Below are 18,752 nucleotides of genomic sequence, written 5' to 3' on the forward strand. Positions count from 1 at the left end.
AACTAGTACATATTATTGCTTTCAACTATTACAATTATGTTTAATCTGATGAACTGATACATTGAATTAAAGTCATTATTTCAATTTCTTTAGTGTAGCTTTTCAATTCTGTTATGTAATTATCTCCCACACTAGTTGTATTGTTAGCGATGGAGACTACAATGCCTTGTCCCACATGTGTGTCATTTACTGTGAACAATAGCTATCTGCCCCAATGTTTCCTCTCCTACAGACTTAGTTACTGCTGATATAAACCCAAGATGTTCTGCTGATGACCTGTTGTTTCACATCAGAAGAAGGAAAAGATGAAATCTTGAGGAGTTCCTTGACGTTACTCACAGTGTGGAGGTCTTGTAAAGTCTAGCAGAAATGTGGTCTAAAAGAACTATCTGAGTCCACCTCTGCCTCTGCTCTTTCTGCCTCTCCAAAGTCCTCGTAAGCCTCCAGTGACGAGACACACCCTGGTGCACTCTGGGAATCGTAGTCCAGGAAGAAGACGGGGTTTTGCAGTTGGCTGGCGGCAGGGCTGAGCGGCGGCTCGTTGAGCGGGGCGGTGAGCAGAGACAGCTGCAGCTGGTCTATGGTGCTGGTGGAGGAGAAGGGCTGTGATTGGTCAGGAGGGGAGCAGGCCCCGGGCGAGGAGCCGCTCGACATGCTGAGGCCCCTCGGGGGGGCCGAGGGCGAGCTCACCTGAGAGTCGTCTGTAGTGAGGGAGCGCCTCAGTTTGGCTCGAGCATTCTGAAACCACACCTAAGAGACAGTGTTTGTGTTTACAGGTAAACAATGTGTGAAAAAGAACACATCTTTGTTAAGTAAGCTTAAATTAAGTATAACAAATCAGTTTTTATACTGTTTATTTGAACTAACATGTCGTCATTTTACGCAAAAACACATTTTGATTATAAAAACATGCATCTATGTTACTGTTTGCAAATAACATTACATTTTATATATATTCTTTTATTTTATTGCAATTTTTTTTGTTTTATTCGATTTTTTGTGTTATTTGATTACATTACTTTTTACCATGTTTATTTTTAGAATTTATATTTGTCGTTAAACAGTTTATATTCATGATACTTGCCTGTTTACATTTCGTGCACTAGGTATTTGGGTTCTGCATTCTTCTTGTTAATATTGTGTTCTGTTTGCACTTTTTTCCAGTTTTGCATTTCTCTGCTAGAACCAAGAAGTTGCTCTATAAACATATACAAGTATTTGTATTTAGTAATAGGTTGTCATGAACCAGACTTTCCTGCAATTGATGCACAACAAGGGAAATTATTTTGTATAATGCTCTTATCTATTCTATTTTTGTTCTCATACTTGTTTAGTTCCAATAAAGGATCTCAGGGGGAACTTGTTAGCGTACTGGAAATGTACAATGAAAACAGTCTGAGAAGCAGCTTCACATTAAAGCTGAAACTCTGTACTCCCAAAGCGAGAGCTGTGTCCGGGTCCTCGGCAGTAAGTCGGACCCATTTCAGGTGAGGGTTGGCCTCCGCCAAGGCTGCGCTTTGTCACCAATCCTGTTTGTAATATACGTTGATCGGACTTCGAGGCGTAGTCGTGGGGGAGGGGGTCTGCAGTTCGGTGGACTAAGGATTGCACCACTGCTTTTTGCAGATGATGTGGTTCTAATGGCTTCATCGGTCTGCGACCTTCAGCACTCACTGGATCGGTTCGCAACCGAGTGTGAAGCGGCTGGGATGAGGATCAGCACCTCCAAATCTGAGGCCATGGTTCTCAGCAGGAGACCGATGGACTGTCCACTCCAAGTAGGGAATGAGTCCTTACCCCAAGTGAAGGAGTTCAAGTATCTCGGGGTCTTGTTATCGAGTGAGGGAACAATGGAGCGTGAGGTGGGTCGGAGAATCGGAGCAGCGGGAGCGGTACTGCAGTCGCTTTACCGCACCGTTGTGACGAAAAGGGAGCTGAGCCAGAAGGCAAAGCTCTCTTTCTACCGGGCCATTTTCGTTCCTACCCTCACCTATGGTCATGAAGGATGGGTCATGACCGAAAGAACGAGATCGCGGGTACAAGCGGCCGAGATGGGTTTTCTCCGCAGGGTGGCTGGTGTCTCCCTCAGGGATAAGGTGAGAAGTTCGGTCATCCGGGAGGGACTCGGAGTTGAACCGCTCCTCCTTCGCGTCGAAAGGAGCCAGTTGAGGTGGTTCGGGCACCTAGTTAGGATGCCACCTGGGCGCCTCCCTAGGGAGGTGTTCCAGGCACGTCCAGCTGGGAAGAGACCTAGGGGTAGACCTAGGACCAGGTGGAGGGATTATATCTCTTCGCTGGCCTGGGAGCGCCTTGGGATCCCCCAGTCAGAGCTGGTTGATGTGGCCAGGGAAAAGAAAGTTTGGGGCTCTCTGCTGGAATTGCTACCTCCGCGACCCGACCACGGATAAGCGGGAGAAGATGGATGGAAGGATGGACTCTGAAATATTTAAAGTACATATTTCCTACCTGCAGGACCCTCTTGGGCAGGCCGGTCTTCTGAGCAAGGAAGTTCCAGTCTTTTCCGTCAGGGTTGTGTTTGTGTGCGAAGTACGACTCCAGCGCTCTGAGCTGCTCGCTGCGGAAACACGTCCTGATTCGCTTGTTCCGCCTGCGGGTCCGCCCACATGCCACCTGATCATCCAATGGTGGCTCAGGACTGCTGACAGACTCCTCCCCTTCACCTGAGACCTGATTTTGAGCTTTTTCCCACACACAAAAACACACACACACACATCCATTATGTTGTGCTTCAATTCTGTGCAAATCTATTATCTAAGGGGCGCAAGACATGATCGTTAAAAAAAACGATTAATTAACGATGAACTTTTATTTATGCTTTTTGATTGCCATATTCATTTTGTTATTTGTTTTTAATGCATTTAATTTGTTGTGTAGTGTTGAGAAGGGTGAACAATGGAACAATGTAACTTTTATATCACTCATAAAATATACTCGAAAGCTTTACAATGTGTGTAAAACATAAAGATGTCATAGTCAAATATATGTATGCAATAGCTATAACAGGATGTATAACATACAAATCCTTATATGGGTGCAAAGGCCTATGTAGCAAATATGCACTTCCTCTTGCGAGGAGATGAACATTCTATCTACGTTCACTCCCTTTTAAGGAGTGAACATTTAACCACAAAGCAACGAAGAAGAACGCCTCTGACGCATGAGCATGCACGCAAAGGATGTGACAGACCACATGACAAAAGGGGATATAAGAAGACTGAAGAACATTGGAACGAGAGTTCTTGTTGAAAAAGACTGAACAACCTGGCTTATGCCAATTAGGTTCGATATAGAAATATATCCGAGCAAAACGTATCTATTATTTTGTGTGGTGTGATATAACTTGTAAAGCGTATAAATAAAACAGCCTGTTCACACTTGTGAAAGGAAACTAAAGATCCGCATAGGCCTCTGATTATTAATGAACAAGTAACAAATCAGCGGAAATGTAGCCCGTCCCCACATAGTTTGAGTCCTGAGTCCAGTTTGATTCCAGTGTCCTGTCTCCTTGCTTGAGGGTCAATCCCTGACTGAACATTGCAGTCTCCCAGAGATAACAGCTGGTAAGTAGCACCTGGTCAACTCTGTTGTAGAATTATAGTAAGTCATATTGGAGTTGGCCAGGATCATTTGATCTGAAATATGGCAGCAGTGCTTTACGGGTATTAAATCCCAAAGGTTTCAGAGGTGTGTTCATTAACAGGTCTGTGACAATCTAAAGGGATAAACTAACAGGGAAGTATAAATGAGTCATGTAAATTGATGAATGGAGGTAGTATAGAAAGAAGGGAGTTTATCAGTACCTCGTGGTGTGTGTGTGAGGATACACCTTGTATGCCCAGACTGAGTAAACACCGTATCAATCAACAGTAGTAATTTCAGCTTGTTTGATAATTATTTTATTTATTTTAACTTTATTCGATAAACTTTTAGTTTTTATTCAAGTTGTATGGATTTATTTGTAATAGCATATATTTCAGCATTTGTTTCTGTCTTCATTTTTTGGTACCCGCCATTCTGCAGTGATTTAGAGATAAGGGTGGCAAAAGACACAACACACACACACACACACACACACACACACACACACACACACACACACACACACACACACACACACACACACACACACACACACACACACACACACACACACACACACACACACACACACACACACACACACACACACACACACACACACACACGTACACACACACACGTACACACACACACCTCTCACCTTCTTTCAGATTTGGTTTGGGCTGCAGATCGTGTAATGGTGGCACACTCCTGCCGTCGTCATGGTAATGGGACTGACAGTAGAGGTTGTGGCCCTGCATGCAGTACAGGTTCCCGGGTATTAATGTCACATCACACTCCTGAAAAACATGTTCATCATTAATATATCTTCAAGAACTAAAGAGAAATAAATATATATAACACTGAATCTTATTCATCTTTAGGGTAAACTGTTGCACATTATGTTTCTTATTGCAGAAAGTTGTTAAGGTTACAATCCACAAACACATTTTACATTTTAATAATAACATTCACTTCATCCAAATGTGTCATAATGTTTCTGTAAATGTCTCTTATTAAAGTACCCGGCAGGAGAAGCAGTGAGGATGGAAGGTCAGATCACCTGACCTCATGACCAGATCGGAGGCCGGGATTGGCTGGAAGCAGCGAGCGCACTGCCCGCCTCCAAACATCCTGAGGAGGAATCAAAGGTCAAAGGTCAGGAGATACCAACAGACCCCATCACAGGCTCCTTCCGTAGTCTGACTCTCAGTTGAATGAAGCTCCTTCCTATGAGGTGGATTGTGTGAATACAGCAGCAAGCTCTGAGACAAACACCGTTTCCACAGCAGAAACAGGAAGGGTTAATATTGTTCTTAACCATAGATTCAAATCACATAACAACAAATAAGTATAACATATAATAACTGTTTAATGTTGTTTCTTTTTTTTTAACCATTCTTTTAATAATTTGTCTTTTATCATAAATGTTCTATTGCAAAAACAACAGCTTACAATTCACAACATAATACAAAACAAGTTGCAACACTTTTTTTAATTTATCCTACCCCAAAATAGTAATATCCCTATAGAGATTACAAATGTAGAAGATCACTCTTTTCATTATTAAATGTAATGTTTATGAGCGGCTTGGCTTTTTACCCAGTCCCTGTAAATCTGTAAAGCTTTACAATCACACTGGTACCGTTTCTAGACTTGATTGTAAGTTCAAAATCAAATGTGACTTCTAAATTGTTAACATCTGTATGACAATATTAAATGTATATCTTATTTTGTGTTTAGTTTATTAGTAAAAGTTTGCACAGAGCTATTTGTACATGTACTATTTTGCACTTAGTCAGGAGGTACATTAGTGCAGCTGGTTAAGTCGGGACCGACATAGACTAGCTATTGAAGGGTTTAAACTACTTTAACTGCCCCTATGGGTTTGGTATGGCCCCTAATGTGGCGGACCCTCGTTGCAAACATCAATCTGATAAAGCTTATAGTGAGGACTGGCTCAGGCCTGCCTTAAAACAGCCCCTTGTTATGCTGATATAGCACAACTAAAGACTGAGAGGGTCACAGTGTGAAGCCCCCGGAGAAAAAAAGTGTAATTTTTGATAAATACATTTTGATTGATTTGATGGAGGGAGCGGTTTCTGTTCACCTGCAGTAGTCCTGGTGGCAGTAGATGTTCCCGTCCCTGCAGTACAGCGAGGGGTGTGTCTGCAGCTCGCAGTGACACCGGCTGCAGCGCAGGCACACGTCGTGCCACACACTTCCTGCAGCCAACAGGAAGAAGCGGTCACACACTTGCTCGCTGCAACCGGCACACGTCAGCGGCTCCTGGAGGGACACAGTTGTCTGAGAAGGATGTTTGGTTAGTTACATTGCTAGAGATGAGGCTTCTAACCTAAAACTAAGATGGTGGACAATTGGTATTGAAACGATGGCTGCAACGCTATTTCTATTCTTCTTTTTTTGGTTCATTGTTTCTTCTATAAACTGTCAGACAATAGGGTCAATCTTCAACAATATTATATCATATGTAATATTTAATATATTACATAAAATAGAGCAGGACATCTTATATTTTAAAGATTAAAAACAGCAGGTTACAGCTCCACCTTTAATTATTTAAAAACAATATTTATCTAAAGAATGTTGACTTGGCCTTTTTGCTTATAGCCTGTCTTTATGATAGTAGATTTTTCTCTGGGCTTCTCTGGGTTTTTTGTTCTGTGTTTATTCTTTACTTTATTAATGTATTTCCTTATATTGTGTTATGTTAATGAATGCACTTGAAAATGAAGTATACTACCCACAATTGAATAATCACCAGCAGGTTGAGATACGTGGTTCTCACAGGCAGCAAAAAAGCTACACACATAGGATGATCTAACATACTGTAATAATTCATTTACATAGATTAAACTACCTCACAGAATATTATGTAGTTAAAATGAGCATGGCACCTAGCAATTCGTTTTATTATCGGTTAATGAAAATCTCAGTTTTCTTATATCAAACCCCCTGAAGTGTTGGCTTCAACTGATTAGTTTAATTATTTTTATTTATTTTAATATTTGAATTATCATTTGACTCATCTGCTGATAATTTACCATTTATGGTTTGGCCTATAAAATGACAGAAAACTGTTAACATTTCTACAGTTTGTCAAAGCCAATTCAATTCAATGTTTTGTCAGTCAAAACCACAAACTCACTTTAAAATAATATGAAACAGAGCAAAGCAGGAAACGTCAACATATTCGGGATTTATTGAGATGGCTCTAAGCACAACCTTAACATTTACAGCTGTAAAATGCAGATAGCACATTAATGTAGTAGCCTTACTTATCCATTAAACATATCATAGTAAAACACTGACAGGCTTTTACTTGTAGTGGGAGTATTTTGACATTGTGTTAATTGTACTTTTAGTGCAGCAGAGGACCTGAACATACTCACGTTGTCTGCAGCAGCGCTCTCCTTCGTCCACGTCTGGCCCCCGCTCAGCTCCGCTATATCCGCACGGTCACCAAGGTCACCAAGGTCACTGCCGTACAGCAGCTCCTCCAGGGCCTGGTCGTCTGCGGACATCATGATTGTCCTGAGGAGGAAGTGGGGAAATAATCAGTCCACTTGGTAATCACAGCCGTCATTAGAGAACTAATAACACACACTTAATGTCCCTATTAATATACAACAACAACATCCAGACCCAACTGAAGCTAGTGTGACAAGGCTGTTCTCTTTCTGTGAAATGTGTTTACTTATGTTTCGTTTTTATTTTTAAATATGTGGTGGTTATATACAGTATGTAAGAAAGCTTTACAGTTGCATACTATACGAACTGTAGATGTTCACAACCACCAGACTGACTTCCACATTTAAAGGATTTTTCTAAGACTGTCAACAATTTTGAAATGTAAAGACTCACCATTTGGCAACATTGAATTTAAATTAAACACATTCCACACATTTTGACATCACTGGCTCACTCAATCTTCATTTTCAATGTATTACTAGTTTGAAGACTAAATAGTTTAGAGTCTCTATAATTGTTTGACTGTCTCTCCATCTCTTCAACACAACAATATTATATGTATCAACAGTTGGGAAAACTAGTTTCTGAACATTCCTGAAATAAAAATACTTTTAAATCTTGATTTCTTAAATTATGCCGAAATATGTTGTGCAAATAATGTTTATACTGATCTTTAATATTAAACTTCAATGTACAGATCGGAAAGCTGTTTACTATTGCTTTTTAAGAAGTTTTAATTAACAGAGAAACAAAAAACGAGGTATAAATTAATATTAGGATGAGGTCAACATATTCAGATCATTTCATAGGGGTATGAGTGCTGTTACCTAATATAAAGATTATTTATATTTCACCAATCTTGAATTCATTAGAGGGAAAAATGTGTTGAGATATTCAGTAAAAGCAAGACAGTCACTATGATATGTGTTCATCAACAAACTAAACACTTCTGACAAATCCGAAAAAGGGAAAAATCCAAAATGCAAAAGTTATGTGATAAAAATATAGATGTACTCAGTCCTTAGCTCCTACTTTTGTTTTTACACTGACATAAACGTGTCATCCTTTTTCAATCAAATGAAAGAGGATCTAAATATTGAGATGAAAGAATCAAAGGTTTATCTGTTCACACTACTGAGCCTATATTGGAATGAATAGCTACATATTTAGCTATAAAGAATAATAGGGTAGAAATAAGAATACAAAATATACAGATTTACTGTTGACATTCGGTCAAACAAAACCAGACATTTAAAAACTGTAATTGGCAGTTTTCACCCTTTTTTTTTAGATAAATAAGTAAAAAGAATTGCATCCTTCACTTTTTTCACCAAGGTAGAGCGAGGAAGGAGGAGATCAAAAACTTCTTACCTTGTCTCTTGTTGGTCTCCACTGAGGGAGCTCCGTGTGAACCCTTCAAACGACACCAGAAGATCTCACCTTTCCGTTAGAGTGTGCACAGACTGTGTGAGAATTAAACTTTTTGTTGCCCTCCCTAATGTCTTCTTTATTGTCTTGATCTTGTGGTTTTGGGATCAGTTTCCACTCTTTGCTGTGAGAGCTGACCTGAGATCTGCTCCACATCCTCCTCCACCAATCACAGCCCGAGCACCTGCACTGACCCCACCCCACTGCCAGTCCCAGATGACCCCCCGGCATACACCTGTAAACAAGAGGCGCAGGTGGCTCAGAGGGCCGGTAGAGAATGATCTGATTGGCCGCCAGATGGTTTGAGGGGGGGCGGTGTACCCTAGGGACCAATTAAAAAAAACAAAGGGTGTTTAAAAGGACGTCTGGGATTTGCACTCGAGCATGAAAAGACAACGACAAGAGCTTTTCCCCCGGTCCCTCGGCTGTGTTGGACCTAACAGGTTTCTCCATTTCAAATGTTTCTCCCGTTTGATATCAACCATAGAGGCGAACATTTGATTTAAATTTGCCTTTGTGCAAAATGAAGACTTAAAGGAATAAAGGAAGGAATAAAGGAAATCATCTCGTTTATTCACAATATAAATGGACTTGAAACCCATTAGAAATGAAAGGGAAACAAAAGATTAACGTAACAACAATCATAACACTGTACAGTACCATAGTAAAAGTGATTTTCATAAAATGTTAAGAGCCTGAAATCAAACTCATTTGGACACATTTTTGAAACCTTTGATGACCTGTCTAAACTAAAACCTTTGGATCCAAATATGTTGAATTAAAAAACGTTTCAATCATGACAACAAAGGTTGAGGCACTGCTGGCAAAAAAAACATTATCATTCTGTCTGAAGTATTTAGATATACGACATGATGTGCTTTTTAGTCCACGATCAAACGTACATGAGTATAGCAGCATTAAAGTTTAAATTTAAAGTTTAAAATTACTTAATATGATGAGATAAACATTTACGATTTGACATATGTTAAATATGTATTATATTCTACTTTTAGAATATAAATTGCTACTATTGCTAATATCTTCCACCAATGCCATTAACATGTGGAGCTGCATGCTAGCAATTCAAGTTAACTTTAGCCCCTTGGCTAGCTAATTTTAACGTTAGCATATCAATTAAATACGTCACATCACAAGAAACATACTCTATGATGTTATAGTAACTTATTATATTAGTCTTTCCTAACACGTGAACATTTTATTAACATATTGGTGGAGTTTATTCAACTTTTCAGCTTAATATGATTGAAAATATATCAAACTAAATAAGCCAAAGCTAGCTGCTAAACTAGTTTAACGTTAGTTTATTTAATTTGAGATAACAGAGACAAATATTATTATTTTATTAACTCATCAAAATGAACACCTCTGCATAATTGTTTACGTTAGATTTGTTAAATGATACTTTTACTTCAACATTTGAATGCAGCAATTTTAATTGTAAGCACTTCTTCATGGTATGCCTATTAGAAAAGTTACAGAAATAATAATACAATTAGTAAGAATAATAATACAAAAGGTCCTCATATATAATTTCCCCCCAACTATGTTGCCTAATTAGTATTTTTACGAAAAAGTTATTAGCCCATGCAGCTTTCAACTTTAATTATTTATTTATTTTAAGGCTTTGCAACACTACATGATAGTAAGACATGGAGATATTTACCTAAAGACAAAGAAGACGTACAGACTCAGCTCTCCATCACTTACCTGCTTGTAGTCTGGGTTGTACTGTAAACTAGGCTATTTCATTAAAGGGCTGCAGTGCATCTGACATATGTTACAAAAAGCAGCAGGGGGCGCTGTTGAGCTTCATATCATGAAGAGTTTCTAGGCTTCAAAACTCAAACCAGATCCTCTTGTTTGGTTTCATTTCAGGTGGATTTCATCAAAAATGGCTATAACACATTTGCAGAACTAGTGAGGTAAACACACAATGTAAATGTTTTTTCTTTTAAGCTACAGAATGAAGTCAAACATACCATGAGCTCAAAACAATTATTTATTTCCTGAATAGTAAACATTTTGCAGAGAAAAGGATTTTGCACGACCAGCGGCCAGCAACAAGATATAATAATGATTCTGTATTTTACTGCATGTATAACTCTTTGAAAACTGGCTGATATTTATTTACAAAACACATACAAAAACACTGAGAAGTTGTAGTTCTGGTACATAATTCTAAAAAACGAAATGTGGTTAAAGTGCTGAAAACACCAGATATCACATGAAAAAGTGATCCTGCATTAAATGTGAAGTTTCAAATGTCTCAAAAGGTCAGCAAACAAAACCAACACTACCCTCTTGGCTTGAAAATATTTAACCGTTCAAAAAGTGGATAATCAGATTTCTTTTTTTTTATATTGGGCCTTTTAAATGTAGATATAATCAATATAACTCACACGCCAAATGTCATTTTTGTATTTGGAACAATTTCGGCCCCATATGATATAAAAGGAAATTGTTCCAAGCAAAAGTGACCCTCGATTATTATTGAAGCACAACGGTGCAATTGGGTTCTAAATATAGTTATCATTCTTCAGGCTACATGCAGGCTGCTCAGTGGTTACATTGAAGAGGATTAAAATGTGATTTGTTATTCTTTAATATTTTTAAGCTGATAGTCCCTGTTCCAGTTAAAATAGAGTGGTACAGTGATGGCATTTTTTTATACGCCAAACCGGAAGTTAGTTACACAAGGGCTCCCTCGACAAAAAGCAAAGGGATTTTTCCACTGGAGTTTTGAATTTTGTAGATAACAACATATTTGGCAAACACACGTTTATGATACCGTAAACATTTTCAACAGAATAAACTCCAGTGCAATTGGCAGAAGTAAAAAGCTAATATTATGTTACTTATAAACGAAACTATGTCACATGATTTCACATTACCACCGCTAAGCTTTGTTTACAAAATGTGAAGCTTGTGTTAACCGCTGACCTTATTTCAAGCAGAGAACCAAAAACATAAAAAGAAAAAGGAACTGCATGTGGTATAATGCTAACTAATTTCTATGTAGAAGGACTCATTCCTGCTCAACCATACAGACCTTCTCCTGGCACTCTCCGTGCGAACTTATCATTCATTTCAAACATCATCCGTCACATGCTGATGTGATCCAGATGTCTGTGTTCTTTGAAAACGTGTGGGCCTGAAGAGCCCTTTTAAGATGACATACTGAGATGTAGAACAAATTTTGCTTAAAGTTTAACCTGATGCTAACCCATAGCATCTGTAACTTATCCTTGACGTTAATGTTAGCTCACGAGTCACGACAGTGGCCATTTTCTTTCCATCACTAGCTGCATAGCCTTTCACTAACGGCCCGTCCACACACAGGCATGAAAATAATCTTGAAAAATCTTGATGTCTGAAGCTTGGCGATTTCACACGCCCAAGGCGACCAACAACCAATCAGGAATCTCCCAGGAATCTCCCGCCCGCCCCCGGCATACAAAGCCTGTCCATTCAATGTTAAAACGAAGTAAACTGGATATAAACTCCCCAAACAGGTGAAAACCTACCAGTTTCACCAACTGTCTCTGCCACCTCCCTCCATGCCTGGTTCCTCCGGTTTAGGTCCCGGTAGGTGAACAGAGAGCAGTCGTAAAGGACCGGGACATTTCCTACAGCGATGATTAATTTATCCTCCATTTTATGACATATGGAAAAGACCGCAGCGGTATCTGCGTACAGTACACGCGGTTTGATTGGCTAGCGCTTGCACTGGCGGGATTTGCATAAACGGGATTTGATTGGCTGATGCCAGCTTCGCAAGCATTGGGAGCATCAAAAGTTGAACATTGCTCAACTTTTGATGCTCATGATGCTTGCAAAGCCATGCTCCGCCCCCCACAATGCAGTTCGGCGAAGATTAAAAATCTTCTACATCACCCCATTCAAGTGAATGGGCGAAGCTTTGAAAGATTTGTTTCATGCCTGTGTGTGGACGGGCCGTAAGGGATGTGGACAGACATTATGTATACTGTATGTAGAAGAGCAAGCAGAAACTCTGCTTGCCTCAATTAAATAGCCTTTGGTTAGCACAGGTGCACACTTCACAGGGTCTTTAAGTGCGGAGCGATGAGGAGGTGCAGGGGTCAAGTTTTCTCTCAGACCACTTGAATTACAATATGCTGAGAGGGTATTATAAAATCTTTGGCAAAAGATGCGAAAAGTATGTTGGCAACTGCAGTTTTAATGTTCATAAAACACATTATTATAGTCTAATAGGCCTGCATGTAACATGGAAAGGGGCGCCAAATCTGAATGGCTTAAATCCCATGTTATCTGACCCGTAGCCCCCCAAAACAGACTGGGTTGTCTTATATCGCAGTTTATGAGATTGAAGGCACTCCAAATACACCGTTTTCTTTTCTGATCCCCATTTTCATTGTCTGCTTGAACAGTTGGATAGTGATAGTGTATCTCTTCTCAGATATGACTGGACCAAATAATGTGTTTTTGGTAGGAGATTCAAACTTTTGAACGGTAATATATGTGTTGTCGTATTTTGGGTAAACCGACACTTTAAATGTACATGTAGAGACAGTTAGAGAAGCCCTGCTTTGAAAAGATAAAACCTGTACAACCTACAGTAACATACTGATAAATGACCTCTATACAAATGAAAAAATACGTCTTTGTCTCCTCTGAGGCCAGAGCGAGGCTAAATCGAGAGTTCAAACATGTACACACTGCTGTCCATCAAGCATCATGGTAAGCAGTTCATTAAATCATTAGGATCGTTCTCGTCCTCAGCCTCTGTTTGGAGGACTGAAGGCCGCTGGCCTCATCTTCATCTCAGCAAACGCAATGGAAAACTCTTTTCCTTTCCAGGTGGTCCAGATCACACCCTGAGACACACACAAGAAATCAAATGTTAGTGACTGACAGATGCTCCTGATGTTTTTATTTATATTCTCTGGTGTCAAAAGCTTGTGTGACAAGAAACGACTGAACCTTGCAAAATATTGAACAATTCACGATCAGCAGATGGAAAATTGGCGCTGAAATCATAAATTCTGTGATTGGTTAATTTTGCTTTAAAGGTGACCTATCATGCAAAATGCACTTTTGTACGTCTTTTATACATAAATATGTGTCCCCGGTGTTCCAGGGAACTCACCAAGTGTCAGAAAACACAACCCTCTCTATTTTCCTCCATACCCAAATCTCTTAAAAAGGGGCAGCAACGGATCTGATACAGACGGATCCAGATTTTAACACTTCTATGACGTCACAGAAGTGGCGCTACGGCTATTGGGCCAACTCCACCAATCAGGAGGAGTTGAAGACGCTGGAGACGCTGTAGTACATATGCCAGGCCTGTAGATGGTGCTGTTCTCACAGAATCAGCCCATGAAAAGACAGTGTTAAATTGAGCGAAATGAGGAATGGCTAAAATGCATGATCTGTTTGGTATTTTGAAAAATAAAAAGTATAAATATGCCTTATATAGGTATGGTCCTATACTATATTATTCAAATATAACATGATAGGTCCACTTTAAGTAGGGCTGCAATAATTAGTCAACTAATCAATCAATCCATTGGGAGAAAGATAGATTAAACATTCAACTGATTTTACACGCAAACATTTCAGTAAAAGCTATTTTTCAGCCTGTTCTTCAACCTAATTGTCCCCTTATACTCTGTTTAATATCATATTAAACCGTAGGGATGGTAATTTTTTCTACATTTTATAGACCAAAAACGAATCGATTAATCTAGAAAATAATTGTGAGTTACACCCGATTGAATACAGAGACTACATTTACAGAGACAAAAAATGTGTGACTGTGATTAAACTTGCTTAAATTCGAATCATCCATGAGCTGTGCCAAAGATGAAATAGAATCAAGATCTTCCTTTTCAGGCAGATTCAATTTGGCTATTTGGTCCCAACAGAAATTGATTTAAAGATTTAACATAAATGTAACCGAACCTAACAGAGGGAATTATACGGAACCAGTAAATGCTGGCCACGTATCATTTTCTTAACTTTGCGTGACCAAAACTTTTTTATATTATAGCCAGTAAAAGGGTACCTGGTGATTGATGTCCTTGCCGTAGACCCCGTTGAGGTTGGCCTCGTGGCAGTTCTTGTACCACCAGCCTCCTCGGTAGGACATGGCACAGCGGGTGATGAAGGGCGCCAGGTCCCGGTCTTTGGTGGAGAAGATACGCTGGCTGTGATAACTGAGAGAGTCCCCTGAGACCGTGAACAGGAGAGAGACAAAGGGGATTAAAGGGGAAACAAAAAACATGAAAGTCTCTGATTCTTCCTTCGGATGCTAATTGTCAATCTCATTTCTTAATTGAACCCTGCTATTTCACCAGGTTGTGTTTTAGAAGTTCAGTGTCAGCTCCTTCAATAAGCCTATAAAGTGTGTAGTTAAAATACAGAGCCCAAAGAACAGAAATGCCCCAATTAAAACCAAATTAAAACTTATTATGCATTATATTTCTCTATAACAGGCTTTACATCAAGAGCCTGGCTTATAAATTGTACTTTTAAATATTTTCTGACAGAAGGGCAATTTTTGTTTGCATTATGGGGCAAATACTATGCGCTTATTCTGCTTTCCTGCATAAAAAGAAAATCCATCAAAAATAAATGCTGTTGCTAATACTCAACATATTCCAGTCTAAAGAAAGTCCACAAATAATAATATTTTTGTGGGGTTTTTCCACAACAACTTGGCATGAATTGATGTCAACAAACTGGCATTTAAACATACAAAAAAAGAATGACGTTTTAGTAGTTATGATTTGGACTGATATTATTATAACTCAGTGAAAGTCAAAAATGTTTACTATATATTATTTATTTATTTTTTGTATTCAGTACTTTAGATTTAGCCAGTCCAACCTGCAGTGCCGCTGTATCCGCCCACGATGAGTTTGTAGTTCCTCTTCACCAGCTCGAAGGTGGAGTATTTGGCGAACGCGGCCTCGTCTTCGTCTCGCAGGTCGACTCTCAGGGTCATCTTGGTCATGGAGGTCAGGTTGTAGAGGTTGTCCAGTCCTAAAGCAGCAGGAGATAGATCTGTTAAGTCTCGCGTAAACATGACTTCCTGTCTGGATTCATTTTTGTTTGTATGTGAACAAAGCATGCAAGCTTAACTGACTTTATAATGTTTTTTTATGTATAAATAAAAATAAATAAAAATACACTAAAATTCACACTGTGGATTTTGTTATAGCACCTAAAAGCACCTCAAATGTTTGCAGCTTCACTCTCAATGCTTTGGACTCAAATCCCAATATTCCTCACTTCGTGTTTGTCTCTTGTTGTTCAGAGTCTTGCATCATGATGACGTTTCTTTCTTTCTGATAGAGACTTGTTCTTTTGTCACAGAGTCAACACCAGTATTTGGGATGTTCTGTTCAGATCAACTGAGCATATAAAAGTTTGACTCAGTGACAGAGGAACAAATGGAGCACCTCAGGTTTGTTGAAGAGTTTTTCCTAATCTTCTACATTAATGGGATGTTTCTCCAGCTTTCATTTTAGATTATTCCTGTTCGGAATTTTAATGTTTGAAAAAAATGGCTTCAGATTTTAGTTTTGAGGAGAAAATGTCCTTGTAAAGATCAAATATTCAGAATCCTCAGACCTGTGTTTGGATGAATCATGCAGGAAGTTTTCAGTCAAAAGATGGCGAAGATTTTGGAAATACTTTGGGTTTCAAAATTATTCTGACACGTGCAACAATTCAAAATTGATGACTCCTATTTGTAAACATTGAATTAAGAGATTGCACGACTTTTTGAGGACCTACAGATGTTATTTGCATACAAAGTCCATGGAAAGAAGTGCGGCACTTACTGATGGAAAGACTTATTTATGTGAGCATCAAAATATTTGAAACTGAGTGAAAAATTGCAACAAAACAAAAGATGAGAAAGTCTTCTGACAGAAGAAAAGTTCAAGAAAAAGAGTTTAGAGAATCTGACAGAAACACACACTGGTCCTATGTTGCTAACATTCTGTTTGCAGTATTTGCAATGTAAACCTAAAAAACTATTAAATTCAAAATCTCTCTTGTTTTGTGTATTCTCAATATTTTCCGTTGAATTTTCCGTCTCTTTCTCACCCAGCCAAAACTCTCCACTCAGACTCCCAAATCCTTTAATGTACTCCTTCCATCCTCTGAAGAAATCCACAGAGCCATCCTTCCTCCTCTGGAACACCTGCAGACACCACACACACACACACACACACACACACACACACACACACACACACACACACACACACACACACACACACACACACACACACACACACACACACACACACACACACACACACACACACACACACACACACACACACACACACACACACACACACACACACACACACACACACACACACACACACAATTATTAAATATCAATTCATTATTATTACTCATGCATTCATGAAAAAGTAGGATTTTAATGTTGGATTTGGTCGTTTAGAACAGTGAATCCCAACCAAGGGTACAGGGAACCCTAACCCTAACCCTAACTTGAGGGGATTGCAGGGGGTAAGTAGAAAGATTAGGGATCGCAATTTATATCAAAACTAAAAACATTTTTTAATCAATGTTTAAAACCAGCTCAAGGGGGTCCCAGAGGGAAAAGGATGGGAACCACTGGTGCCGTAGATAATTTTGAACTATTAAGTAATAATATTTCATTAATACATAAAGCAGCATATCCTCATATTTATGAAAATGGAATTAGGACATTTTACATATATAACTAAAAATGATTAAAACAAACCAAACAAAATGCCAATTAATTTCCTCTCAATCTAATTTATTTATTTAACAAATATTTTCAATTATACTTATATAATTAATGAATAACAAAACTTTTCTGCTCATTTTGGCAAGTAACTGAAGCTGTCAGACGATTATTGTTGAGTATTGAAATTACGTAAAATGTAAGGTACAATATTTGTATCTGAGATGTAGTGGATCAGTACTATGACATGGCTTTAACACTGAAGAAAAGTAAAGTATTAATATCTCAAATTTAAAAGTGAGTCAATGTAATTAGTTAATGAATAAAAAATCATTCCACTTGATAATACATATTTTCTCTCTCACGCAAAGTGTTATTTACTATCCAGCTAACGTTACAGGTCAGCGGAAGAGAACGCCAACGTTCCATCTCTGACCCTCAAGAGTATTTGTGATTATGGAGTGTGTTATTAAAGAACATTGTGTCAGTGAGGGCCCCGCACCGTCCAGCCGCCTCCGTCCGTCTCCATGTCACAGTACACCATCACTGGGGGCCCAGATCTCCCCTGAGGGAAAATATCCACCTCTCCTGACGTCAGGATGCCGTTCAGCAGCTCCTGAGAGCAGTCTGTGGGGAAGGGGAAACTCAGGGTGCCTGAGGAGGAGGAGGAGGAGGAGGAGGAGGAGGAGGAACACAGGAATTTAGACTTTATCTCTATCAGTTTATAACAGTGGTGAAATCAAAATGACCTTAGCTGTACAAAAAAAACGGTGTATTTTACCTTCCATTTCATGACAATTCTACATCTCAAAGAAAAATATGAAAATGTTTACTCAGTTTTATCTTCCTTCCTGTCCAGCAAAAAAGTATGAGGTGTTTCTTTATGTGATCAGAAATGATACTACTTTTAAAGTAATAATACTAACACACCACTAAATATATATATTGTCGAATGTAATGTCACATTTTGAATTTGTATTTGTTTATCTTACTTAATGTGTATATGAATATTTCTATTCTATTTTATCTTATCTTTTAATCTTAGTCTTGTGTTTTTAACTTTACTTACTTACTTCTTTTCATTGAATATTCTTGTATGTTTATATACATATTTGTATTATTTTTGTATTTATCTTTATTTATTTTAATCTTAAAAGGAGCAACTAAAATGCAACATCAAATACAGCAGTAATATTCATCTAAAAACATAAAATATCAGGGTAAAACATGTTGCTGCACATTGACTACTTTTACTGTTCATACTTTAGGTAAATGTTCCTGATAGTATATTTATTAGTACGTTTAATGCGGTACGATGCAAGTGATTACCGGTGGTGAAGTGGGTGGAGAGGGGGGCGGTGTTCCGCCCTCCGCTCTCCGTCTGAAGCTGCACCGTGTATCTGGACGAGGGATGGAGTCTGCTCAGGTTGAACTCTGTCACAGAGCCGTCCACGACCACTTCCTGTGAAAA

The 18,752-nt window shown here is 38.8% G+C and overlaps 2 protein-coding genes across 2 annotated transcripts in view; both read right to left on the bottom strand.

Moving 5' to 3' along the window:
* Positions 1-360: 360 nt before the first annotated feature.
* Positions 361-7,508, bottom strand: LOC307022742 (LIM/homeobox protein Awh-like; the record flags this gene model as incomplete). The annotated part of the gene is made up of 6 exons (XM_079655634.1): positions 7,014-7,508; positions 5,711-5,919; positions 4,626-4,734; positions 4,262-4,400; positions 2,467-2,699; positions 361-750 (listed from the first exon to the last, which is right to left on the bottom strand). The coding sequence occupies exons 1-6, from the start codon at positions 7,146-7,148 to the stop codon at positions 361-363; spliced, it is 1,215 nt and encodes a 404-aa protein (XP_079511760.1). The 5' UTR covers positions 7,149-7,508.
* A 3,019-nt stretch (positions 7,509-10,527) lies between these two features.
* The window catches only part of tnxbb (tenascin XBb), a 51,194-nt gene continuing 42,969 nt past the window's right edge, over positions 10,528-18,752 (bottom strand). The window contains exons 10-15 of the mRNA XM_079655635.1: positions 18,611-18,743; positions 17,784-17,935; positions 16,642-16,738; positions 15,415-15,570; positions 14,591-14,754; positions 10,528-13,397 (exon numbers count right to left, since the gene is read on the bottom strand). Coding sequence (XP_079511761.1) covers positions 13,299-13,397; positions 14,591-14,754; positions 15,415-15,570; positions 16,642-16,738; positions 17,784-17,935; positions 18,611-18,743 — 801 coding nt within the window. The 3' untranslated portion in view covers positions 10,528-13,298. The remainder of the gene's footprint in view (positions 13,398-14,590; positions 14,755-15,414; positions 15,571-16,641; positions 16,739-17,783; positions 17,936-18,610; positions 18,744-18,752) is intronic.

The sequence above is a fragment of the Notothenia rossii genome (genome assembly GCF_949606895.1).
Source record: "Notothenia rossii genome assembly, chromosome: 10".
NCBI lineage: Eukaryota > Metazoa > Chordata > Actinopteri > Perciformes > Nototheniidae > Notothenia > Notothenia rossii.